This window comes from Coregonus clupeaformis, unplaced genomic scaffold (genome assembly GCF_020615455.1).
Source record: "Coregonus clupeaformis isolate EN_2021a unplaced genomic scaffold, ASM2061545v1 scaf0716, whole genome shotgun sequence".
Lineage (NCBI taxonomy): Eukaryota > Metazoa > Chordata > Actinopteri > Salmoniformes > Salmonidae > Coregonus > Coregonus clupeaformis.
This window is the reverse complement of record NW_025534171.1, coordinates 51,980-67,011: the sequence shown is the minus strand read 5'-3', so window position 1 is coordinate 67,011 and position 15,032 is coordinate 51,980. Positions and strand designations below refer to the sequence as shown.

General features: G+C 45.7%; 1 protein-coding gene across 1 annotated transcript; it reads right to left on the bottom strand.

Annotated features, from left to right (window-relative positions):
- Positions 1–827: 827 nt before the first annotated feature.
- On the bottom strand, positions 828–14,546 carry LOC123485515 (zinc transporter ZIP9-like). Its single transcript, XM_045216472.1, is given in 8 exon segments — positions 828–1,660; positions 2,718–2,852; positions 6,446–6,531; positions 7,969–8,037; positions 9,207–9,330; positions 9,332–9,414; positions 13,015–13,123; positions 13,449–14,546. Coding segments are annotated over 8 exon segments (945 nt in total). The 5' UTR covers positions 13,551–14,546; the 3' UTR covers positions 828–1,423.
- Positions 14,547–15,032: the final 486 nt, after the last annotated feature.

The window sequence follows — 15,032 nt, the reverse complement described above, 5'->3', positions numbered from 1 at the left end:
TACAATCACCCAGTCCACCACCATCAACTAGACCAGTAGTTACCCTACAATCACCCAGTCCACCACCATCAACTAGACCAGTAGTTATCCTACAATCACTCAGGAAAACAGGTCTGGAGAGAACAACCACATCTTGAAAACTAAACGATTATGGTGTATCATTTAGAGGCTGGTCCTGGAGCCAGGGCTTCCATTATGGTGTATAATTTAGAGTCTGGTCCTGGAGCCAGGGCTTCCATTATGGTGTATAATTTGAGGCTGGTCCTGGGGCCAGGGCTTCCATTATGGTGTATAATTTAGAGGCTGGTCCTGGGGCCAGGGCTTCTCATTATGGTGTATAATTTAGAGGCTGGTCCTGGGACCAGGGCTTCCATTATGGTGTATAATTTAGAGGCTGGTTCTGGGGCCAGGGCTTCCATTATGGTGTATAATTTAGAGTCTGGTCCTGGGGCCAGGGCTTCCATTATGGTGTATAATTTAGAGGCTGGTCCTGGGGCCAGGGCTTCCATTATGGTGTATAATTTAGAGGCTGGTCCTGGGGCCAGGGCTTCCATTATAAGGCTGAAGCAAGACAGTCATCCTCTAAACTGTTTACCCAACAAGGCGGCGGGGAGGCCTTTTGATATAGTTTCAACTGCAGATTGCCCCTTTAACAGGTTAGCTAGAGTCTGTGGAAAGCAGTCTTATAGACAATATGTCTCTCAGATGTACAATGTCCCTTAACAATAGAGCAGAGAAATAGCCTATAGTTCAGGCCAAACTTCATAGAAATGAACATGGCACATTAACATTGCTCTGAAAACCAGTGAGGGTGATAATCACTCCTATTTAAAAACTGTACTTTTACTGCAAGATGTCACAAATATCTCTACGTTTCTCACAGCCCAGTCCTCAACAACAAAATAGCAGGTACATTAACAGGAGGTCAGGAGTTGACAGTTCATCTGTAGCACTGAAAACAGGATACAACCATGATCAACTCCCCTGCTCTCTGTAAAGCATACCTAGAGAGAACCCCCCCCCAAAAAAATAGAAAAATAAATGTCTGCTTAAAAGAAACAGAAAACATGGTAGCAGTATAGTCTTGTCATCACTATCAGCAGACAACACTTCCTTTTGAGTGTTGAACAAGAGGGAGGTCGTTGTTACTATGGTTATGACGTCATCATCCCTTCCTGTTGTCCAGCGTGGTTCCGATTCCACCGCAGGTCGTTGTCCCGGCAACGAGGACAACAACAACCCCACTCCAACCAATCAGTAGTCCATCCAACAGAACAGGTAAATAAGACATTTGAGATGTGTGATAGAGGTGTCTGTTAGGCTGCTTTCACTCTAAACCCCCTCCGTCCCTCCTCCACTCTCCTCCTCTGGGTCTCATATGTGTCTGCTAGCGGTGTGTGTGTGTGTGTGTGTGTGTGTCTCTCTAGTGCTGGTGTCCAACAGACAGCACCAGTGGTATCAGACATCCCAGAACCAGAGCCCCAACCTCCACCTTGCTCAGTCCCTTCGCTGCTTCCTTCCCCGGAGCGGGGGAGTGGCTGTGTCCGGTCCCGCCCACCTCAGGCAGAACGTGTACGGTGGCGACATACAGGAAGGTCCCGGCAGAGAACAGCATGGCCACGCCTGTGGCGTTCACGTCTGACAGCGCCTCTTTACTGCTCTGGAGGGGGAGAGGACAACAACATGGGGGTTGTTAGAATAGGGAGGAGGTTATTGGGGTAGTGGGGTATTGGAGAGGGGGTAGTGAGGTATTGGAGAGAAGGGTAGTGGGGTATTGGAGAGGGGGGTAGTGGGGTATTGGAGAGGGGGTAGTGGGGTATTGGAGAGGGGGGGGTATTGGAGAGAAGGAGAGGGGGTATTGGAGAGAAGGGTAGTGGGGTATTGGAGAGGGGGTAGTGGGGTATTGGAGAGGGGGGTAGTGGGGTATTGGAGAGAAGGGTAGTGGGGTATTGGAGAGAAGGGTAGTGGGGTAGTGGGGTATTGGAGAGGGGGGTAGTGGGGGTATTGGAGAGGGGGTAGTGGGGTATTGGAGAGGGGGTAGTGGGGTATTGGAGAGGGGGTAGTGGGGTATTGGAGAGAAGGGTAGTGGGGTATTGGAGAGAAGGGTAGTGGGGTATTGGAGAGGGGGTAGTGGGGTATTGGAGAGGGGGGTAGTGGGGTATTGGAGAGGGGGGTAGTGGGGTATTGGAGAGGGGGGTAGTGGGGTATTGGAGAGGGGGGTAGTGGAGTATTGGAGAGAAGGGTAGTGGGGTATTGAGAGGGGGGGGTGGGGTATTGAGAGGGGGTATTGGAGAGGGGGTAGTGGGTATTGGAGAAAGGGGTAGTGGGGTATTGGAGAGGGGGTAGTGGGGTATTGGAGAGGGGGGTTAGTGGGGGTATTGGAGAGGGGGTATTGGAGAGGGGGTATTGGAGAGGGGGGTAGTGGGGTATTGAGAGGGGGTAGTGGGGAGGGGGGGTATTGGAGAGGGGGGTAGTGGGGTATTGGAGAGGGGGGTAGTGGGGTATTGGAGAGGGGTAGTGGGGTATTGGAGAGGGGGGTAGTAGGGTATTGGAGAGGGGGGTAGTGGGGTATTGGAGAGGGGGTAGTGGGGTATTGGAGAGGGGGTAGTAGGGTATTGGAGAGGGGGTAGTAGGGTATTGGAGAGGGGGTATTGGAGAGGGGGGTAGTGGGGTATTGGAGAGGGGGGTAGTGGGGAGGTCAAAGACCACCAACTGACCTGGCTGAGTCCTACAAAGGTAACCATGGCGAGGACAGGTGCTGCCAGGGCGAAGACCAGCAGGTGTTTACGGATCCGGTTCCTCTCCAGACCAGCATGCATCAGGAAAGAGACCAGGCCAAAGGCTGCTGGGGCCTGGGGGAAAGACAGAGACAGGGTTTAAACACACACGGAGTGTACAAAACATTAGGAACACCTGCTCTTTCCATTACATAAACTGACAAGATGAATCCAGGTGAAAGCTATGATCCCTTATTGATGTCACTTGTTAAATCCACTTCAATCAGTGTAGATGAAGGGGAGGCAGCAGGGGAGGCCCGTCAGGGAAGGCAGTGTGTCCAGGCCTCAAATGTCCCGGCGTCACCCGGTCTGAGTGGCCTTACGCCAAAAAAAAACATGCCTTGTGGCTAAACTGGCCCTTGTGCCCTTGGGCTGAAAACAATCATTATAATTCCCATCTCCCGGCTGCCAATCGACGCACTCCAAAGCACACGGCTCTCTCAGATCTCTCAATTCTTATTAGCCAATGCCTGTCACGTGATTGGGTCCTTCTCACAGGCATCACAGCTCCGAAGTAGGCTACAAGTGAAGACAGACACATCGGGGATGCAACGGCACGCGCCCTTATCCAATTCCGAGGCGCATATTGAAGATGTTTGAAGAACTGTCCACATTTACTTTTTGTCAGCCAACAAGATGAGTAATGAACTGCAAAAGCACTAGTCTATTTCAATCTACTATCCCCCATAGTACAAATGTTGACCTATTCTATTGGTCAGCTTGTCGTTCTGTGCGAGAAATAAATATTCCAAACAGACTCTGGGACAGTTGTGGAATGATAGATCCCAAATTAATACAACTACTGTAGATCAAAAAGCAACGAGGCTGATGCAACAGATCAGAACGTTTAGCTTAAAATGTTGATAAACTATTAGGCTGTTTCTTCACATTATAAACGCAGCAATGGGCACGCGGCAGCAGGCTATAAGCGTGAATGTTCCAAAATGCAATTAGCGGGAAAACACCATTCTCAAAAGCGCACTGCAAATGAGAGCAGTTTCATATGACAGATATAAAAAATATCCTTTAGAAATGTAGAAAGAGGGAAGATCTAAAGATGCAACAACTAGCACGGGTTGTTAATATGACTAGGATTGTGTCTTTGGCTGCTGGAGAACAAAAGAAAGTTGAGAACATGAGAGAAATACTGGGATTCCATTGCTATGAGGAAGTGTTTATAAAATAATCCCCTTAACATTCCTATGGTCGGAACACGGTAAGGCATGCCTCATAAAATGACCCAAAAAAAATAAGGTTTTAAACGTTTATGGTTAAATAATTCCAAAAGGTTGATTGCAAACCTGCTCAAACAGGCACTGGCCTTTGTCTCCCCAACTGAACGAACAGTGCCTAAAGTATGTGGACAGAATCAAGCCTTTAGATATTAATAATCCTACATTATATTTGTCAAACATGACTGGCGTTTAGCCTATACAGCATTTCGGAAAGTATTCAGACCCCTTGACTTTTTCCACATTTTGTTACATTACAGCCTTATTCTAAAATTGATTAAATCGTTTTTTCCCTCATCAAACTACACACAATACCCCATAATGACAAAGCAAAAACAGGTTTTTAGATTTTTTTGCTAATAAAATAAATAAATAACGAAATATCACATTTTCATAAGTATTCAGATCCTTTACTCAGTACTTTGTTGAAGCACCTTTGGCAGCGATTACAGCCTCGAGTCTTCTTGGGTATGACGCTACAAGCTTGGCACACCTATATTTGGGGAGTTTCTCCCATTCTTCTCTGCAGATCCACTCAAGCTCTGTCAGGTTGGCTGGGGAGCGTCGCTGCACAGCTATTTTCAGGTCTCTCCAGAGATGTTCAATCGGGTTCAAGTCCGGGCTCTGGCTGGGCCACTCAATGACATTCAGAGACTTTTCCCGAAGCCTCTCCTGCGTTGTCTTGGCTGTGTGCTTAGGGTCGTTGTCCTGTTGAAAGGTGAACCTTCGCCCCAGTCGGAGGTCCTGAGCGCTCTGGAGCAGGTTTTCATCAACAATCTCTCTGTACTCTGCTCTGTTCATCTTTCCCTTGATCCTGACTTGTCTCCGCTGCTGAAATACATCCCCACAGCATGATGCTGCCACCACCATGCTTCACCGTAGGGATGGTGCCAGGTTTCCTCCAGACATGACGCTTGGCATTCAGGCCAAAGAGTTTAATCTTGGTTTCATCAGACCAGAGAATCTTGTTTCTCATGGTTTGAGAGTCTTTAGGTGCCATTTGGCAAACTTCCATCTGGCCACTCTACCATAAAGGCCTGATTGGTGGAGTGCTGCAGAGATGGTTGTCCTTCTGGAAGTTTCTCCCATCACCACAGAGGACCTCTGGACCTCTGTCAGAGTGACCATCGGGTTCTTGGTCACCTCCCTACCAAGGCCCTTCTCCCCGATTGCTCAGTTTGGCCGGGCGGCCAGCTCTAGGAAGAGTCTTGGTGGTTCCAAACTTCTTCCATTTAAGAATGATGGAGGCCACTGTGTTCTTGGGATCCTTCAATGCTGCAGAAATGTTTTGGTACCCTTCCTTAGATCCGTGCCTCGACACAATCCTGTCTCAGAGCTCTACTGGACAATTCCTTCGACCTCATGGCTTGGTTTTTGCTGACATGCACTGTCAACTGTGGGACCTTATATAGACAGGTGTGTGCCATTCCAAATCATGTCCAATCAATTGAATTTACCACAGGTGGACTCCAATCAAGTTGTAGAAACATCTCAAGGATGATGAATGGAAGCAGGATGCACCTGAGCTCAATTTCAAGTCTCATAGCAAAGGGTCTGAAAATAAGGTATTTCTGTTTTTTATTTGTAATAAATTAGCAAAAATGTCTAAAAACCTGTTTTCGCTTTGTCATTATGGGGTATTGTGTATTGATTGCTGAGGGAAAAAATTTATTTAATCCATTTCTGAATAAGGCTGTAATGTAACAAAATGTGGGAAAAGGGGTCTGAATACTTTCCAAATGCACTGTATATATGTAATTTAAAAGTATCATTAAAGTTTGTGTACATTTATATACTTACATTCTTAACAGAATAGCTAGTGTTTTTTGGTTTTCAAATCTATTTAAATTGGCTATTTTGGTTAATGACCTTGGTGCCCAGGCAGATTGGGCCTCTTGAAAGCCAAATGGCCCCTAAAATCACATAAATCCAGGCCTGCAACGGCGCCTGCATCGTCCGAGGATGTCAGGTCGGTAGGCGAATTGGAGAGGGTCGAGTGTCTCGGGGAGGGAGGAGGTGATGTGGTCTTTGACTAGCCACCAGAAGCACTTCATGATGACGGAAGTGAGCGCTACGGGTCTGTAGTCATTCAGCTCAGTTACTTTCCCTGGGATGTTAATACCACACCTGGGTGGACGCTTTCAATATACATTTGTTTCCCTAATTTACTGAAGTGCTTCCATTATTTGGGGCAGTTACGCGAAACTGAGTTGAAGTGGTTAAACTAACTCCTCGTGCCATCAAATTGCCAGATTTTTCAAGAGGGTGGTCACGTCAAGTGTGTTTGAGAGACAGAGGATCCAATACCGAGTGAGGATGGAGGGAAGCTATACTGCAACACAGTGACACTGCATTACATACACACTGAGATGGAGCGCTGAAACACAAGATGCAGACAGGAAAGATGAAAGGGTTGTTATTGTCACTGTTCTGTACCTTGTGAAGCATGATGGCCACGAAGACAATGAGCTGAACACTGGTCTGGGAGGTGGAGGCAGCTGCTCCGAGAGCCACACCGTCCGCTGGAAGATCAGAAATCACCTTTATTTGCCATGTACATTATACAAAACATTTAAGAAACACCTGCTCTAAAGATACGTCAATTAGACACGCATTCGGTCGTTATATTAATGTAGCATAGGTTATGCTGCAGCAAATGTAGGGCCTACCTGTGACAAGAAACAAAGTGACCATGATGAGATGATAGGTCTACATGCATTGGTACCATGATGAGATGTTAGGTCTACATGCATTGTTACCATGACGAGATGTTAGGTCTACATGCATTGTTACCATGACGAGATGTTAGGTCTACATGCATTGTTACCATGACGAGATGTTAGGTCTACATGCATTGTTACCATGACGAGATGTTAGGTCTACATGCATTGTTACCATGACGAGATGATAGGTCCACATGCATTGGTACCATGATGAGATGATAGGTCTACATGCATTGGTACCATGACGAGATGATAGGTCCACATGCATTGGTACCATGATGAGATGATAGGTCTACATGCATTGGTACCATGGTGAGATGATAGGTCTACATGCATTGTGAACTGCGCTCCATACTGAGATGGGTCTGTCCCCACTCTGAGCGTTGATTCATCATGCAGAGGTCGTAGCGAAGCCAGATTTAGACATCACATATCATTTAAACAACTCCATTTCACGCCATGCTGTTCATATAAATATTTTATAATAATTTGATCGGTTTCTCTCAGTTATTTATCCCGTGAAAAGGGAGTGGTTCTGGGCGGTGATTCCCGGTAAAATCTCGGTAACCGGGTTCCCGCCATTCACACACACTGACCAGGTAAATCCAGGTGAAAGCTATGATCCCTTATTGATGTCACTTGTTCAATCAGTGTAGATGAAGGGGAGGAGACAGGTTAAAGAACGATTTGTAAACCTTGAGTCAATTGAGACATGGATTGTGTATGTGTGCCATTCAGAGGGGTATGGTAGTAGGTGCCAGGCACACCGATTTTTGTCAAGAACTGCAACGCTGCTGGGTTTTTCCATGCTCAACAGTTTTTCACGCTCATGTGTATCAAGAATGGTCCACCACCCAAAGGACATCCAGCCAACTTGACACAACTGTCGGAAGCATTGGAGTCAACATGGGCCAGCATCCCTGTGGAACGCTCGACACCTTGTAGAGTCCATGCCCCGACAAATTGAGGCTGTTCTGAGGGCAAAAGGGTGCGCAACTCAATATTAGGAAGGTGTTCATAATGTTTGGTATACTCGGTGCGTATGTACCAGGAATTTAACCTGATGAATGGTGCTGCTTTAATAAACAGAATATATACCCGAAATAATTGGCAATCCACACACAGTATGTAGAATAGATAGATGCAGAATCCTCCAACAAGCCTCCATAGCCTTCCACTCTCTCTTCTTCCTAAGAACATCTCGGTCTGAAACATTGTATAATGAAGCCATCTTACCTGCTGCGTGGACCACCAGTCCCAAGGTTGTGGTGATCTTTGAGCTGGCAATCCTCGCAGACTCCGGATCTAAACAAAACGCACGCACCAAATCAGACAGACCGCTCAATGGACACATCTCGCTGTAACAGAGCAGAACCCCGAGGGCTGATTTCCCTGGGCAGATTGAGACGTGGCGATGCTCCACTGAGCCAGGACTAGGCTTAATCTGTCCAGTGAAACGGCCCCGAGAGAGATGAGCTCACTGTCCAGGGAAACGGCCCCGAGAGAGATGAGCTCACTGTCCAGGGAAACGGCCCGAGAGAGATGAGCTCACTGTCCAGGAAACGGCCCCAGAGAGATGAGCTCACTGTCCAGGGAAACGGCCCCGAGAGAGATGAGCTCACTGTCCAGGGAAACGGCCCCGAGAGAGATGAGCTCACTGTCCAGGGAAACGGCCCCGAGAGAGAGATGAGCTCACTGTCCAGGGAAACGGCCCCGAGAGAGATGAGCTCACTGTCCAGGGAAACGGCCCCGAGAGAGAGATGAGCTCATCCCACACTGGCTGCCACTGCTGTGTGTCAAATCAAATCAAATTGTTATTTGTCACATGCGCCGAATACAACAGGTGTAGACCTTACCGTGAAATGGTTACTTACAAGCCCTTAACCAACAATGCAGTTCAAGAAATAGAGTTTAGAAAATAATTACTGAATAAACTAAAGTAAAAAATTAAATAAAAGTAACACAATAAAATAACAATAACGAGGCTATATACAGGGGGTACCGGTACCGAGTCAATGTGCGGGGGTACAGGTTAGTCGAGGTAATTTGTACATGTAGGTAGGGGTAAAGTGACTATGCATAGATAATAAACAGTAAGTAGCAGCAGTGTAAAAACAAAGGGGGTGGGGTCAGTCAATGTAAATACTCCGGGTGGCCATTTGATTAATTGTCCAGACTGACCGTCAGCGCTGCTGTGGGTGTGTGTATGTGTGTGTGTGTGTGTATATATATGTGTGTGTGTGCAGACTGACCGTCAGCGCTGCTGTGGGTGTGTGTATGTGTATATATATATGTGTGTGTGTGTGCAGACTGACCGTCAGTGCTGCTGTGACTGACTAAATACTTTTTCCCCCACTGTATATATGTATGTGTGTGTGTGTGTGTGTGTGCGCAGACTGACCGTCAGCGCTGCTGTGTGTGTGTGTGTGTGTGTGTGTATATATATGTATGTGTGTGTGTGTGTGCAGACTGACCGTCAGTGCTGCTGTGTACGTGGGCGCTTCCTATCTGGTCGACCAGCAGCATGAAGACGAACCCCAGGACCAGGGAAACCCCGATGTAGGCATGGAGGTGTTGGTGGCTGTGGCTGTGCTCCCCCACCGACCCCCAGAGCTGCATCCACACCCTCCTTGGGCTCAGACACCCCCACCCCCTCCGCCTGGACAGGGGCATGGTGCACACCTACAGAGAGAGAGACAGAGACCCTAACCCATACAGTAGATTCAGAGACCCTAACCCATACAGTAGATTCAGAGACCCTAACCCATACAGTAGATTCAGAGACCCTAACCCATACAGTAGATTCAGAGACCCTAACCCATACAGTAGATTCAGAGACCCTAACCCATACAGTAGATTCAGAGACCCTAACCCATACAGTAGATTCAGAGACCCTAACCCATACAGTAGATTCAGAGACCCTAACCCATACAGTAGATTCAGAGACCCTAACCCATACAGTAGATTCAGAGACCCTAACCCATACAGTAGATTGAGACCCTAACCCATATACAGTAGATTCAGAGACCCTAACCCATACAGTAGATTCAGAGACCCTAACCCATACAGTAGATTGAGACCCTAACCCATATACAGTAGATTCAGAGACCCTAACCCATACAGTAGATCCAGAGACCCTAACCCATACAGTAGATTCAGAGACCCTAACCCATACAGTAGATTCAGAGACCCTAACCCATACAGTAGATTCAGAGACCCTAACCCATATACAGTAGATTGAGAGACCCTAACCCATGCAGTAGATTCAGAGACCCTAACCCATACAGTAGATTGAGACCCTAACCCATATACAGTAGATTCAGAGACCCTAACCCATACAGTAGATTCAGAGACCCTAACCCATACAGTAGATTCAGAGACCCTAACCCATACAGTAGATTCAGAGACCCTAACCCATATACAGTAGATTGAGACCCTAACCCATACAGTAGATTCAGAGTGAGACCCTAACCCATATACAGTAGATTCAGAGACCCTAACCCATGCAGTAGATTCAGAGACCCTAACCCATACAGTAGATTCAGAGTGAGACCCTAACCCATACAGTAGATTCAGAGACCCTAACCCATGCAGTAGATTCAGAGACCCTAACCCATACAGTAGATTCAGAGACCCTAACCCATATACAGTAGATTCAGAGTGAGACCCTAACCCATATACAGTAGATTCAGAGTGAGACCCTAACCCATACAGTAGATTCAGAGTGAGACCCTAACCCATATACAGTAGATTCAGAGTGAGACCCTAACCCATACAGTAGATTCAGAGACCCTAACCCATACAGTAGATTGAGACCCTAACCCATACAGTAGATTCAGAGTGAGACCCTAACCCATATACAGTAGATTCAGAGTGAGACCCTAACCCATACAGTAGATTCAGAGACCCTAACCCATACAGTAGATTCAGAGACCCTAACCCATACAGTAGATTCAGATTGAGACCCTAACCCATATACAGTAGATTGAGACCCTAACCCATACAGTAGATTCAGAGACCCTAACCCATACAGTAGATTCAGAGACCCTAACCCATACAGTAGATTCAGAGACCCTAACCCATACAGTAGATTCAGAGACCCTAACCCATACAGTAGATTCAGAGACCCTAACCCATATACAGTAGATTCAGAGACCCTAACCCATATACAGTAGATTCAGAGACCCTAACCCATATACAGTAGATTCAGAGACCCTAACCCATACAGTAGATTCAGAGTGAGACCCTAACCCATATACAGTAGATTCAGAGACCCTAACCCATACAGTAGATTCAGAGACCCTAACCCATATACAGTAGATTCAGAGACCCTAACCCATATACAGTAGATTCAGAGACCCTAACCCATACAGTAGATTCAGAGACCCTAACCCATACAGTACATTCAGAGACCCTAACCCATACAGTAGATTCAGAGACCCTAACCCATATACAGTAGATTCAGAGACCCTAACCCATACAGTAGATTCAGAGACAGAGACCCTAACCCATACAGTAGATTCAGAGACCCTAACCCATACAGTAGATTCAGAGTGAGACCCTAACCCATATACAGTAGATTCAGAGACCCTAACCCATACAGTAGATTCAGAGACCCTAACCCATATACAGTAGATTCAGAGACCCTAACCCATACAGTAGATTCAGAGTGAGACCCTAACCCATACAGTAGATTCAGAGACCCTAACCCATATACAGTAGATTCAGAGACCCTAACCCATACAGTAGATTCAGAGACCCTAACCCATATACAGTAGATTCAGAGACCCTAACCCATATACAGTAGATTCAGAGACCCTAACCCATACAGTAGATTCAGAGACCCTAACCCATACAGTACATTCAGAGACCCTAACCCATACAGTAGATTCAGAGACCCTAACCCATATACAGTAGATTCAGAGACCCTAACCCATACAGTAGATTCAGAGACAGAGACCCTAACCCATATACAGTAGATTCAGAGACCCTAACCCATACAGTAGATTCAGAGACCCTAACCCATATACAGTAGATTCAGAGACCCTAACCCATATACAGTAGATTCAGAGACCCTAACCCATTCAGTAGATTCAGAGACCCTAACCCATACAGTAGATTCAGAGACCCTAACCCATATACAGTAGATTCAGAGACCCTAACCCATACAGTAGATTCAGAGACCCTAACCCATATACAGTAGATTCAGAGATGTTCTCACTGTTACCTACTTGGACTTGCTAACAACACTTCCTACCAGGGGTTGGAACCAGTTCAGGGAACAGAACCCAAAATCGGAAAAACAACAAAACATTTCTAGGAACAGAACCGAGAACTAAAACAGTCTGTATTTTTTTATCACATCCCACAAAAAAACGCAATAAAGCGCCTTGGCAAAGCCATCACTGTCATTCAGAAACGTATGCCAGTGTCTGCCAGCTGAACTTTGCCAGTGTGTGTGTAGGTTAACTCTGGTGCCGCTCTGTTTATTTTTTAGGGGGGGTAGATCAGCTTTAATATTGCAGATAGATTGTAACTACCATCAATGTAATTGTCTGCATCACTTCCAATCCCCTGTATGTTTTGATTTTTTTATTCTCGCACACAAGCTTGTTAACTGGCTCTGGTCTAGCGCTAGAAAAGGCTAGGCGTCATTATGTGAAATGTCATATAACTGAGAGTCATGATCAAGGGTTAACTCTGGTCCAACGTTAGTTAAGCCAACTCTCTGAATGTTAAAGACATTCAAAGTTCCTTCATAGAAGCCGCTCCTCCGTAGGTATAATTCTGTGGGCCTAATTCAGATAATGCATGTCATGACAACAAGACGCCCAGCGCTTCATGCCCAGCTCTCTCCTCACCCACTACATTTCAGTCGCATCCTACCCTACACTTGTCTGTCCAATGCATGTCCATAGCATGCCCGCTCCATAGCAAGCTGCTCCCTCCATTGGTGAAGTCATTCATTTAAATGTTGAGCTAAATGTAAAACAAAAATAATTTCAGAGGTTTAAAAAGGAACAAAAAAAAAAAAGAAGATGATTCTGTTCATTTACATTTTAGTCATTTAGCAGACGCTCCAAAGCAATTTATGAAACGATTGGAAAATAATATTGGTTCTAACCCCTGCTTCCTACAGACACAACCACTCAAACACATGCAGAACAGACAATCACCATTACATAGTGCACTACTTTTGACTAGAGCCCCATAGGTCCTGGTCTAAAGTAGTACACTATAAAGGGAATAGGGTGGTGTTTGGTACGCAGCCTAGAGTCTCACCCTCCAGGACCTCCTCATACAGGGCATGGACCCCCTCAGGGATGATGACAGCCAGGGCAGTACCACACAGCAGCCCTGCTCCTAGGACCGTCACCAGCTTCAGCTTCTCCTGCAGGACAAGACAGAGAGGACAGAGGGTTCAGCAGAAGGACAGGACAACCAGGACAGAGGGTTCATCAGCAGGACAACCAGGGCAGGGGAGAGAGGGATCAATAGTCCACACATGACCTTTGGCCTCGCAATAGCGATTATTAGGCTGAAGAAGTAGAATTGTATGTGACGGTTTGAACAAAATCTGATTGATACGCCTTTGCTACACTAATATGTGTGCATTTAAGCGCATAGTAATTTCAGTAGCTAAGGACTTCAGCTGAAGACTCCACTTCAAGTAGAATTTTGTTACTGAGCAAAGTTATAGTTTGAGTGCTACTCACCTCTGAGAAGTTGACAGCCAGAGGAATGGTTCCGGCCACATAACACCCCACCAGCATTGCCAGGGACAGCATGCTGATCGAAGTGAAGTCGTCCATAGACATAGTTGCAGCTGTGCTTTGTTAGTTTGATAGCAACAATTAGCCTGACTACTGGCAAGTGGTAGCTAGCGCGGTAAACTCAGACAAGTCTGAATCCAGACACTGACTAGCTAGATAGGCTGGCAAGCTTGATTGCTAGACAGATAACGCCAAGTGTAAGAAAATAATAAATAAAAGGCACTCTTTTCCCGCTAGCACTGACTTTGCTGATAAATACTTTGTTGAGGGAAAATGTACATGATACGATAGTGATGTGTCGTTGTCTCACCCAGCTATCTTAAGATGAATGCACTAATTGTAAGTCGCTGTGGATAAGAGCGTCTGCTAAATGACTAAAATGTCAAACAAACAATGATCACACGAATCGACTTCGCAGCAACGATAGCTAGCTAAAACTAGCTACACAGAGGTCTAACAGCCATGTTGTCAGTTCGCTATCTAGCCAAATAACTCGACGATTTAGCTAGGCACCACGATATTGACCTTGAACACGGTTGTTTATGCAATCATGTCAATCTAGTTAATCAGATTCTTACTTTTGCAGAAATCTAAACATCGTCTAGTAGCTAACTTGCTGTAACGTAAGTAAATGAGATAGCTAGCCTAACAATCTTCCCTCACAACTAGTCTTGTTGCCTAGGCTGCAGCGGACACGTCGTCATTCCTAGAAAGTGTATTGCCCATATCTTACTCTCCAATGTAGCTATTTGTTATAAAAAAAATTGTATCAAAACTAGCTGCACTTATCTATTATTCTTTATAGCTACCTAGCTCGAAATGTTTTTGCCAAATGTAGCACTTCCGGGTAACACTCATTGCTCATGCATGCCACGTAACCGTTGCTATACGCATGCACGTAATATGTATTATTTCTCTGTTTACTTTTCTTCACTGATTTTGTGGACCGATTCGTCAGATGTTACAAACATAAACCAATGTATTACATGTATAAAAAGTACAACCGTTTCAGCTGGTTGTGGTTCATCTTTTCTTAGAACTAATCAGAAAAGTATTCTCTCTCCCTGAGCCACATTCTCCGCTAGGGGGCGCTTCTGTTGACGGGCCGTTAGCGCCCCCTGGCGGAGAATGTGGCTAACTCCCACTGCTGCAACTCTACAATAAGAACATAAATTGCACACTTCATTTTTTAAAAAGCTTATTTTTATCATATCATTATTTTTATTTGGCCTTTATTCAACCAGGTAAGTCATTAGAACATATACTCTTTTGCCATAACGGCATGTACCCTATGCCTGAAACACAGATGAAAGGGTTGCTATGATAATCTTTACATCAGTGTCTTTCATCATGTGACTTCCTCATCTCTGACTGACTGCCATGAGTGACATCAGAGTGACATCATGTTAGTTCTGCTGATTTTGTCTTGTAAAACATTCCCATTGAGAACATTTATATTCCACTATGATGATGACAATATTTGAGGACAAAAATCTGGATTTTCTTCATTACATTCGTTACACTATC